The sequence below is a fragment of the Malaclemys terrapin genome, chromosome 2 (genome assembly GCF_027887155.1).
Source record: "Malaclemys terrapin pileata isolate rMalTer1 chromosome 2, rMalTer1.hap1, whole genome shotgun sequence".
Lineage (NCBI taxonomy): Eukaryota > Metazoa > Chordata > Testudines > Emydidae > Malaclemys > Malaclemys terrapin.
Window position 1 is genome coordinate 276,527,714 of NC_071506.1, and position 12,265 is coordinate 276,539,978.

At 42.4% G+C, this 12,265-nt stretch overlaps 1 protein-coding gene across 2 annotated transcripts in view; it reads left to right on the top strand.

Moving 5' to 3' along the window:
• Positions 1-9,330: 9,330 nt before the first annotated feature.
• MINDY4 (MINDY lysine 48 deubiquitinase 4) overlaps positions 9,331-12,265 on the top strand; it is a 99,637-nt gene continuing 96,702 nt past the window's right edge. For both annotated transcript variants that reach the window (XM_054016610.1, XM_054016612.1), the window contains exon 1: positions 9,331-9,515. In XM_054016610.1, the coding sequence (XP_053872585.1) occupies positions 9,438-9,515 (78 nt within the window). In that variant the 5' untranslated portion in view covers positions 9,331-9,437. The remainder of the gene's footprint in view (positions 9,516-12,265) is intronic.

Sequence of the window (12,265 nt, forward strand, 5' to 3'; positions counted from 1 at the left end):
ACAAAGCTGGGGGCAGCATCAGTTGAACAGAGGGTGTTCAGCCCACCTGCAGGATTTGACCCAGAAGCATCAGCCAGAGTGCTCCACCCCCCAGTACTGAAAAAATTCCATGAACTCCATCTTAGCTCCCTAGCTTCCATTTTAAAATAAGTGTCATTTCACCACTGAAAAATTGCAGGCGGTATACTAATTGGAAGTTGTGGAGCAGATGATTGCTACAAGTAGAATGAAGTACGCCCACGAAGTATCTCTGGACTTAGCATGCCCACTAGAAAGTTAAAATGGAAACAACTAAAGATGGCTATAGGCCTAAAGGTTGCTTACGGTCCCATAGCCGAAGATACGGGTCACTAAAGGCTACAGAGTAGAAGCTAAAGGTTACTGGAGGTTGTTAAAACTGCTGGGCACACGCAGTGCAAAAATAGGCGAAAGATAAAACGTGAGACTAAAGGGTGAGATCTGGAGCATGCTCAGTAAAGGTCTCGCTGCTGATAGAACAGTATATCAGGCAGTCAAATGAGATAGTTGAGAAAGAGATTGGAAAGCTGACAGAGCAGACAGAAGAGCTGCTGGAAGGATCGAGGAGTGAGAGACGACCCTTAGGTGTTCTGAGGAGAGAGTGACGGTTTAGAACCCTGAGGAGAACACTGCTGAAGAGAGCACCCACCGCAGCAGCCGCATCACCAGCAGCTGTAGCAGCCACAGCTCCATAACACCAGCTGCACCCAGACATCTACAGCAGCAAGACAAATAACCAACAGAGGAAGTAAGCTTGCTATTAAATTTCAGTATATAGTGTAACATAGTTTAGTAATAGTAGTTTTATGTATAAGTGTGTGTGTGTGAATGAAAATGTATTCATTAAGGTTCATATAGGAAAATTGCAAAATACAAAGTAAGCACTTCTGTCTGAGACCCATTACTGATTGGCCACCTATTGTGGATCGTATCCATGTAGTGTCATTTGAACTGTACATCACTGCAGTTCAGATGCTCAAACTTACAATAAGGAATTGTGTCTGATATTTACTTTTAGATTGTAGTGTAGTACAGATTATTTAGTTATATTAATAAAAAAGATACTTTGTTGTGGAAAAGAATCCTGCCTGTGGCAATCATTTTATCAGAAGTTTATATCCGTGTCCTTTAGTGTGTTTATTTAACTGTCCTGGAAACCCATACCTTGGGAGGGGTAGATTAAGGGGGCAATGAGGTTATTCTAGGGGTGCTGCAATCCATTTTTTTGGGATAATACCCCTCCCCGTAGGATTGGGCCCAGTGACTTTGGCTGGAGCAGTCTCTCTCCACAGTGCTAGGACCGCGGCAACAGGCAGGCAGGGCACTAAGTGCTGCCAACTGCGGAAGCGTGAGTCAGACATGCCCCCTACCAACCCAGCCCACTCCCCTCCCATCCTCTGCGGTCCTGGCGGCCCATCAACGTGGGGGCAAGGGGGCGTCACTCAGTTTTTACAACCTCAGGTTATGGAGCTGGCGGGAGTGAGTCCACCTTGCCAGCAGCAGTCAACTGCCCCAGCACCTGCAGTGGGGGCTGAGCTCAGACAGTGTGACCGCGAGCCCAGCAACCATGGGGCTGGGACAGGGCAGCCAAAGGGAGGTGGTTCTGCTCTGCACGCAGGGAACATGGGGAGACTGGCCTGGCTGCCAAGGCAGGTTTCCAGGTGGCGAGCGCAGTGTGACCGGGCTGCTGAGAGGCAGGTGCCCAAGGGGGATGAGTACTGCAGGGAGTGCCTCAGGGAGCATCTCATGGCAGCAAGGCTCCCCAGGCAGGAGTCCAACTTCAGGAAGTGTCCACTGAGCAACTTTGGGCAGAGGCAAGAGTGCGTCAGGGGCACAGCTTTGAGCTGTACTGCCTGCCCTGCCTGGGGAGCACCCAGCCCAGTGTTGGGGGGGAGTCTGGATACTGGGGGGACCATCCCAGGGGGGTAGGGTGATGGGGACCATTCCCTGGGTAGAGGGTTGGATGCATGTGAGGGTGCCCCACATCAGGCAGGGCTCCCCATCTTTGCAGGCAGGCTCCGCAGCCACGCTCTCCGGGTGCTCAGTCCAGCCGCGCTGTCAGTAGCTGCACAGAAGTCAAGGTGGCAATACACCATGCCATGCCACCCTTACAGTAAATTAATTCATATTAACAATTAATGTTTTGACTTATTTTGCTAATTTAAAATGACCTTGGTAGACATTTTCCAGTGTTGAAATGAAAGGTGCTGTACTGATTTGAATAAAACCTCATTTTTTAAAATAGATGTACAGGTAGTATATATATTGTGTGGATGCGGTGTTACACTAATCAAATAATACCAACAGGATCTTATAAGAGGGAAATTCCCTGATATGGTCCAATATAATCCCACTTTTGACACTAAGATTTGTATTCGCCAGTGTCACCTTCTATGTAACCTATTTAAGAGAAGGTACTGTGAGGCAATTTGAGTCTGCGGTTCCAATTTAGCATACATTCTTTTTATTCTGCAACACATGCCACACATAGCAATTAAACAAACAAGATTTAAACCCAAAACCAAGAGCAAGGGGTGTAGCATTACTGATAATACCACTGCAGTAGTGGGAGACCATCCTGAGAAAAGCAACAGAGGGTCCTGTGGCACCTTTAAGACTAACCGATGTATTGAAGCATAAGCTTTCGTGGGTGAATGCATGCATCCAACGAAGTGGGCATTCGCCCACGAAAGCTTACGCTCCAATACATCGGTTAGTCTTAAAGGTGCCACAGGACTCTCTGTTGCTTTTTACAGATCCAGACTAACACGGCTACCCCTCTGATACTCGACATCCTGAGAAAATGTCAGACCAATGGTAGGCTATTATGTTTTTTTGCAGTGGCAATTCTTAACATGTCCCTGTTTGCATGTATAATATGAATGGTTTGGTTTCCCACATTGCCTTTTTGTTTGTTCTAGGAACTTAACAATCATCTGTTAAAAGGTAAAAAGGTAACTTTTTGCCATTTAATGCCAAGATTGATAGAGAACTCAGCTAACTTAGTGCTTACAGTCAACTGAGACTTTTTTGGTTGTGGCAAATAGTATATGTGATTATTGGTAAACACAGTACTTACATTACATTTTCTCCCAAAACACTGCTTCCCAAGAATTAACACATACACATATAGCCCATTATACAGTACTTTTGATTTTATTATTCAATTTATTTCACATACAGGATCCTAGGGAGGTATCTTTACTACAAGGCTCTGGGGCAACAGGTTTGGTGAGGCATACCCACTTTTGAGGAGTCCATTCGGTACAACCTCTAGTGTCCAATAGTTTTCCTCCCTCCCCAGCCCAATGGCTTGAGGTCTGGGCAGCCAGAATGATTCCATGTGCAATATGGGGAGTGGGCTAACTTTCCATATCTTTGCTTTCAGAGCCTGTTGGTGTGGGATTTTAACAACAATTTTTCAATTAAAAGGTTTGGCCTTACTATGCAAGAAACAAATTGCCTCCATTTATGTTTATATGTATTAAACAAAGCTCTTTTTTGTTATTTTAGCAAGTGTATTAAAACCTTAGCGTTTCCTGATATTACCCAAAACATTTTGTGTTCCAAGGTGGACAAAGCAAGTATTTGCATTCCAGTACATTCCATAGCTATAGCAGTATGATTTTTTTATTTGTTTCTGTATCAGGTTGTTCTGTAGCTGGTATTAGCTTTTTCTGATTTTCTGAAAGACAAAAATAACATTTTTCTACCCCTTTTGGGGTGGCATTGATTATTGCTTAAAATATTCCTCTTTCTTTTACAAATACCCTTGCTGATTGCCAGCAAAACAGAGCCCCATATTTTCCTGTGTTTTTGTTTTATAAGCAGGCCAGGTTTTAATGGCTTCTATCTTTTAAGGGTTATGGGGAAATTATTCCACTGTTCACTCATTAAATTCATGAGGTGGTGTATTTCAGTTTTTTTCTTATATAGCCGAGTCCTTGTCAGATGCGCATCCGATGCTCCTGAAGGGTGGTTGCAGAACCAGACTCAAAGTCCCTGAGTTTTTGGTTCTGTTCTTATAGGATTTTGTTCTTATACAAGTCTATGAGAATCGCTTGATTATGTGATGTTTGTTTGAAGTGATTATCAATCAGCAAGTGGCACATCCCTGACGGCTGAGTGTTATCTTGTTCTTTGGAGTCTTCAGCCCTCCATCCGGGGGGACACTTGGGTGGATTCCGGCCTGCCCTGCGGAGTCATCCAGTTATCTCCGTGCTAGGCATTCTTCGGCCAATCGAGACTGAAGTTGTAATTTTTAGGCTGGCACTTCCCTGACCATTCATCCATTATCTAAATTAAGCATCCATCTACTGTGACAGACTCAGGACAGAAGGATATACGAGGGTAGTGGAAGGCAGGTATATCAGCCTCAGAATGAGCAGGTCCCTGTTCCCTGGATAGCCAAACAAGGGCTACTCCAGGCCAGTCAAGACACCTGACGCCAATTTAACCAGTTAAGGTTGTTAGGCTAATACTGGCACCTGACCTCAATTAACTGACAAAGGGTCAGTTAAAGCCGTTAGGCTAATGGAGACAGCTGGAACCAATTAAGGTCCCACTTATACTGCTTTAAAAGCTCTCCTTTCCAGGTCTCTTGAGAGGAGCCCAGGTGGAAGGAGCTGGAGGAGAGGAAGCATTACTGAACCCTGAGGTAAGGGTGAAGCTTGGAAAAGGGGACCACGGGGAAGTGGCCCAGGGTATCAAAGCAGCGTCAGTGGAGGAGGGAAGCCGCTAACAGCTGCTATCATTAGGGTCCCTGGGCTGGAACCCGGAGTAGAGGGCGGGCCCGGGTTCCTTCCTCCCTTCCCCTCCGCATGATCTACAGACATCCCTTTGAAAGGGGAAACAGACTTTGGTCCAGGCAGGAGACCAAACGGTGCCTACGGAGCTCTAAGGAGCAACGGAGACTGTGGGTATTCCACCTTCCCACCTCCCATACCGGCCTGTGATGAAAGTAGCTCAATATGCTGTAACCTTTGCCGCCATACTGGGAAAGGGAGGTCATATTGAGGGCCTCAGCGAGCTTCTGAGGCCACTGTATCCGCCAGGAAGCACGGGACCCACCAATACAGGCTCGGAGCTTTGTCACACCACATACATTCTTTATTTTAACATACATTTATCACTTATTACTTTACCATTTCTTAACTTCTAAACAACTCTCAGGATGTTGCAAATCTACTTAAACTTTAACATACAGAGCAAACAAGTTAAAAGCTATGAAGAGTGGGAAGCTGTGTTCTTTTTTGAAGAACAATTACAGTTGTTTTTGCAAAGCCTTATTACTCTTTGAGAACAGACTTTTTGGCTTAGGATGTGTTAACACAATTAGCAGTTTGGCCTTGCATGTTTCTCAGAGAGAGGGAGACACACAGAAATGAGAAAGTAAGAGGCCTATTTTGTTACCAATACCTTGGAGTTTAAACTGTGGGGAATTCAATCTTACCCCTTGTTTCTCTTGGCCTCAGACTTGTTATACACATATACTTTATGGTTCTAATACAGAAATTCCCTGATATGGTCCAACAGCGGCCCATATAACACAGCAAGCTGCATATGTTGCCCACAATAGTAAATAGGTTGAGAACTATTGCCTCAGCCTCTCATAACTAGTGGCAGCCCCTCTGGCTCAGACCCCAACACCACATTGCATCTCTCTGGAGGAAGGCAGCCAGAGAAACACTGATCCAGTGTGGGGGGTAGAAAAGCTGGAGATAATGATGTTCTGCCAGTGAGAAGTTGGCAGCTAAAAATCGTAACAAGACATCATGCCCGATGGATCTACCCCACTCATCCCATGCAGAATATAGGGCCGCTTCTAAATTCTGTGAGGGCTAGCCATTGACCCACTCTTTTAAACAGCCCCAAGCTATTTGTGTTTCAGCTCTGCATCAGGTCCACTTAGAGAAGCAAAAAGAGCTACAACCTCCTGATTATAATAATAGAAATAGAGCCTTTTCTTCCACTGAGCTCCAGGAAAGAAACATCAAGAAAGCTAACAAAGGAGAAGTCTACCACTCTCTCAATCAGGAGATGGGGAAGATGGGGGATGGGGGACAAGGGAGAAGGATAGCTCAGTGGTTTGAGCATTGGCCTGCTAAACCCAGGGTTGTGAGTTCAATCCTTGAGGAGGCCATTTAGGGATCTGGGGCACACAAAAAAACAAAAAATACCCACAAAATGATCAGGGACAGTACTTGGTCCTCCTAGTGAAGGCAGGGGACTGGACTTGATGACTTTTCAAGGTCCCTTCCAGTTCTATGAGGTAGGTATATTGCAATGGCTACTAGACAGACTCCTGGAGGACAAGATCTACTCCCATCTTCTCCTCTGGTTTCTGCAGGCTCCTCCTCCCCAACATATCAGCTTTGCAAATGCCCATGTTATAGGACCTACTTCAAAGGCAGTATGGAGTCAGGTAGTGATAGACAATTACATCAGTAAGCAGGCGGGTGGCTCACTATGCTCTCCTATATGCAGAAGCACTAATCTCTGGGACTGCTGTATCTGTCATGATGTTTAGCCTGTGACCCTATACTTGATTTGGCAGGGAAAAACAAACAATGTACTTGCAGATCACCTCAGCAGAAATAGCACTCAGATGCATAAATGCTCCCTAAAGGACAAGCTGGTTCAGACCAACTTCTGCAGCTGGGGTCCACCAGTTGTGGATCTGTTCACAATGTGGTCCAACAAGAAGTGTTGCCTCTTCTGTTCCAGAGTGGGCAGTGTCAATATCTCTATCAGACCCTTTCTTCCTAACTGGGGAAGAGTTTTGATATATGCTTTTCCATTGGTCCATAAGGTAGTAAGAAAGATACACCAGAACAGGGTAAGGATGATTCTTCTTTGAATGCTTACTCATCCACTCCACGTTAGGTGTGTGTGTGCCACATGCACCTTTGCCAGAGATTTTTCCCTCAGTGGTATCTGCTGGGCTGGCAATAGCGCCCTCTAGACCCGCACACTCATGCACCAGTATAAGGGATACCGCCGGCCACGCGCCTCTCAGTTTCTTCTTACTGCCTGTGACGGTTGCTGGAAAAGGTTGGAATTGGAAAAGGTTCAGAAAAGGGCTACAAAAATGGAATGGCTACCATATGAGGAGTGATTAATAAGACTGGCACTTTTCAGCTTGGAAAAGAGACAATTAAGGGGGGATATGATAGAAGTCTATAAAATCATGACTGGTGTGGGGAAAGTAAATAAGGAAGTGCTATTTACTCCTTCTCATAACACAAGATCTAGGGGTCACCAAATGAAATTAATAGGCATCAGCTTGAAAACAAACAAAAGGAAGTACAGTATTTTTTTTCACACAACGCAGAGTCAACTTGTGGAACTCCTGGCCAGAGGATGATGTGAAGGCCAAGATTATAACAGGGTTCAAACCAGAACTAGATAAGTACATGGAGGATAGGTCCACCAATGGCTATTAGCCAAGATTGACAGGGATGGTGTCCCTAGCCTGTTTGCCAGAAGCTGGGAATGGGCGACACTTAATGATTACCTGTTCTGTTCATTCCCTCTGGGGCACCTGGTGTTGGACACTGTCGGAAGACAGGATAACTGGGCTAGATGGACCTTTGGTCTGACCCAGTATGGCCATTCTTATGTTCTTAGGACCCCTCTTGCTTCGGCAAATCTTCCCTGTGGTTTTTGGACTCTAATTCTTTGTTGTTGTTCTAAACATAGTTATTAGTGTATGTAGCTATCGTAGTTAGAGCAGTATACAGTCATTGTCTGTATGAAATTTTAGTTTGTACCAACTTCACTAGTGTTTTTTTATGTAGCTTGTTGTAAAACTAGGCAAATATCTAGAAGAGTTGATGTACCCCTTGGAAGGCCTCTGCGTACCTCTGGTTGAGAACCACTGATCTAGAGTATCCATTTGTTTAGGGAAGGGGCCCTCTGTACATAGTCAATTATAGTGTGCAGCACACCAAGTGAAGGCACATCAACAGAAAAGTGAAATGGAAGTTAATTTTTGGCTTGCATAAAACAGCAAAATGTGGCATGCCAACCTTGAGTTCACTGTGATACTCTGAAATCCATCTTAATGCATGTTTTATTATGCATTTCTCTACAATGAACTATGAAAAATTGTTGTATTTGACTCCCTTCAATTCACCTCAGAATTTGTAATAGAAAATGTATAACAGCCTACATACAGTGTTCGTGTTTTACTAAGATCTTACAAGGGTATTTCCACCGCTGAACGCTCCCACCTCTCCAGAAGCTGCCAAGGTAGAAAAATTCAGCTTCCGTGTTACCTTACTAGTTTCTGGTGTTTGAAAAGTGAATCATTTGCCGCTACAATATGATTGCAAACAATCTCTCTACTCTGTATTTCGCACTGGTGGGACTGCAGCCACACTACTGTGAGTAGTTCTGGTGCCCATAATTCAAGAAGGATGTTGAGAAATTGGAGAGGGTTCAGAGAAGAGGCGTGAGGATGATCAAAGGATTAGAAAATATGCCATATAAGAGACTCAGATATCCATCTATTTAGTTTAAAAAGAGAAGCTAAGGGGGTAATTTGATTACAGTCTTAGTATCTACATGGGGAACAAATATTTGATAATGGGCTCTTCAGTCAAGCAGTTATTCCAATGGCTGGAAATGAAGCTAGATACATTCAGCCTGCAAGTAAGGCATAGATTTTTCCCAGTAATGGTAATTAACCCCTGGAACAATTGACCAAGGACCATGGGGGATTACCCATCACTGACAATTATTAAATCAAGATTGATTTTTCCCCCTAAAATATATACTCTAAGAATTATTTTGGGGAAGTCCTATGGCCTATTTTATATAAAAGGTCAGACTACATGAACACAGTCATGCCTCCTGGCCTTGGTATCTATGGAATTGTTCCTTTCGGATGCCTCCAAGAACTTTAATAGCTTCATGTTGTCATATGTAGTAAGCTTACCTCTAAACTCTAATGCCAATGTTGACATTTAAATGTGGACCTAGAAAAGTGCTCACTAAAATGAATAGGCAAATTTTCATTAAATATGTTAGTAAATAATTTAGAAAATCTTGGGTAAATTAAGATTTGAGTATTATGATCCAACGTTGAGAATGGTTTTCTTGGAATCTCATGTTTACAATATATTTAACTTTAATAGAAGTATTATGCACACTGGTTGCATACTGAGTGTTAACATGAGCTCTTTTCAGCTGCATGAAATATCTACTTTCTCACAGAGGGGAGGAGTTCTCTGGCCATCTCTGATGACACACCATCTCCATGGCAACAAATCCATGACAACGCAACAGAGGAGGGTACTGCAGGCTGCAATTTGAGCTGTCTGCTTCAGGAATGCAGTGGTTAATGGCTGTACGGAAGAGCTAGGAAGTCAGCAAATTTTAATGACCAATTTTGATCAAGTAAAGAACACCCCTGTATGTTTTGGAATAAAATGGATAACTCTTTTGTGGAAGAAGTGGCTGCATCTTTGGTTAGAGAATTTCTCAGCAGAAAGGTAATTTTGTCTCATTTTGCTCCAGTCAATGCATGTGAGAGACCCTAGCAAAACAACACATGAACAGCCCCCCCAGTCATCTGAAAGAGATTAAGGGATGCTAGGGGAGAGGATAGAATTTTTCCAGTTTTTGGGTGGTTGTATCTAAACTGTAACAAGCTACTAGAATAAAAACAGTAGACTACATTTCCCATAAGGCATTTCTTTAATAGTAACACTTCTGAATACAGAAGTTGGGTTTTATCTAGCTAAAGAAACATGACTGTGCATATAAAAATCTGTTTTGTTGAAAATGCCCCCATCAACACTTAAAAAAGGTTATGGAATATTTCTGGGGGCTACTGGGAAGTGTCCATTCTGATGCTGTCCAAATATTAGGTGTCCCAAACCTAACAGAGATCAAGCAGTCAGAATGTATGTAGGGAGCAGGGGAATACAGAGAAACAGCACAATCATGAATTACGCATAGAGAACTGATTTTATGAATGTAAAAAAAATCCCATTCTAAATTTATTTAGTTTTCAAACATTCATGCAGCTCCCTCTGGAAAGTTTGAGATATTAAAGGGAAAACTGAAATCCTAATAAGGACTTATTGAAAAACTCGTTTTTCTGGAAGCCCGCTACTCCATGTAAGGCATTATGGAGCACTCTAAATAATGTTCTTGGTGCTCATACCAAACTTAGGATCAGAAATCAAAAATCCTATTTTCAGAATCATAGACTGATAGGACTGGAAGGGACCTCGAGAGGTCATCTAGTCCAGTCCCCTGCACTCATGGCAGGACTATTATCTAGACCATCCCTGACAGGTGTTTGTCTAACCTGCTTTTAAAAATCTCCAATGATGGAGATTCCACAATCTCCCTAGGCAATTTATTCCAGTGCTTAACCACTCTGACAGTTAGGAAGTTTTTCCTAATGTCCAATTTAAACCTCCGTTGCGGCAATTTAAGCCCATTGCTTATTGTCCTATCCTCAGTGGTTAAGAAGAACGTTTTTTTTCTCCCTCCTCCTTGTAACAACCTTTTATGTACTTGAAAACTGTTATCATATCTCCTCTCAGACTTTTCTGAGTTAAGGGCCTAGTTGGTAGGGATTATAGAAAGCATCACCTTCATACATCTCTGTACTATCCACTCTTCACCTCATAATATTCTCCATCTGCACTGATGCCTATTAGAGCTATAATTTTGGTATATGGGTTGAGATAGTTAGGATTCCAGGATCCAGATGCTGTTCCCATCCATGGGAATTAGTTTAAAACAAGTTTTAATTCTCTATTTGCCTTATACTATCAACTCTTTGTTTCAAAGCACAATGGAAGTTATCTGCCAGGATGACATTTTACCAAGATGTTCAGGTAAAAATACTGCATTGGTTTTTAAAGTAGACGTGTACATAGAACACTTAGCGAGCCACTATTAAAATTATCAGTTTAAACTGAGCAGCGGGATGGTGGCAGAATGAAGCAAGCCTTGTATTTGCCCAAGGTCCTTCACATCGAAAACCTAGAACCTGTGCCAGATTCATCTCCCGGAATTTATTCTTCCATTAAGCAAGGGACACATTACAATTGAAAAGAGGCTGCCTTTATTTCATTTCTGCCGTAGTGCTTTTTGTGTGTTTATGTGACTTTCTATGGAGCTACTTCATAGCTCAGAAGCATGGTGTCTGCAGCAGAGAATCATTCACTAGCAGTTTCGCCACGCATCTTTGGGACTGAAGCCAGCCACCTTAACTCCTTAAAGCAGTCTCTCAGCATAACTATCAAGTAGGAATCTCATGTCTCAAGAGAGCAATGTAATTTGTTTTGCTGGATTTTAGCTTCAACCTTCCCATTGTTTACACTAAAATTGGGATTCTTCTCCAAAGCTAGCATTTCAGTGCAATTTTGTATGGAGTCTTTCTAAAGTAGAGATTTTATAAGATATTCAGGTGTAGATCTAATATTTGAATCTTGTCCTGGGCCTGCTGTTAATCATTTTTGTGTAACCTTTCAACTCAACCTGATTCATAAGTTCACTAAGTTTAGAAAGAGACTTCATATAACTAAAAGTGGTGCTTTGCTTCTCTTAACTGGAGAAAAACACAAGAGTTCTGTAGAAGTGTACATTTTGAAGTTTTGGATTTTTTTTTGCCTGCTTTAAAGTAGTTAGCCATGTTTTGAAATACACTGTTAAGGTCTCTTCAGATCAATTCCAACATTTTATGTTTGACAAAAGATAATACATTACAAAGCATGTTCAAGTTATTATTTACTAATGGTCAAATACTTCCTGAAAATACTCAACAGCTTGTGCAACAGAGGAGGAATATGAGGACTTCTAGACAGCCATTATCAGATGTCATGCATGCCTGATTGACCTTTGAACATACAATACAGCTTGTTTTCTACACATATAATGAGACCTGATCAGTATTTAGACTATAAAAACACAAGCTACTGTTTCAGATACATTTTATGAATTCTCAGCATCCTATTAAAGATTATTATCTGCTGCCTAAATATTCTGGGAATTTATATTCACAACAGGCCCAGTTTTCACTAGTACTATCGGCAGCCCCATCAGATATTAATGAGATTCTGAAGTTCAGCACCTATGAAAAAGTCAAGCCACTGGTATACATATTTCATAATCAAGCTTTATTGATTTTTTTATATATTGTGAGCATATAGATTTTATTCCTGATGTAAAAGCACTGTAGCCATGCTTTAAGCGTCATCTTGTATAATGTAACCATTGTGTT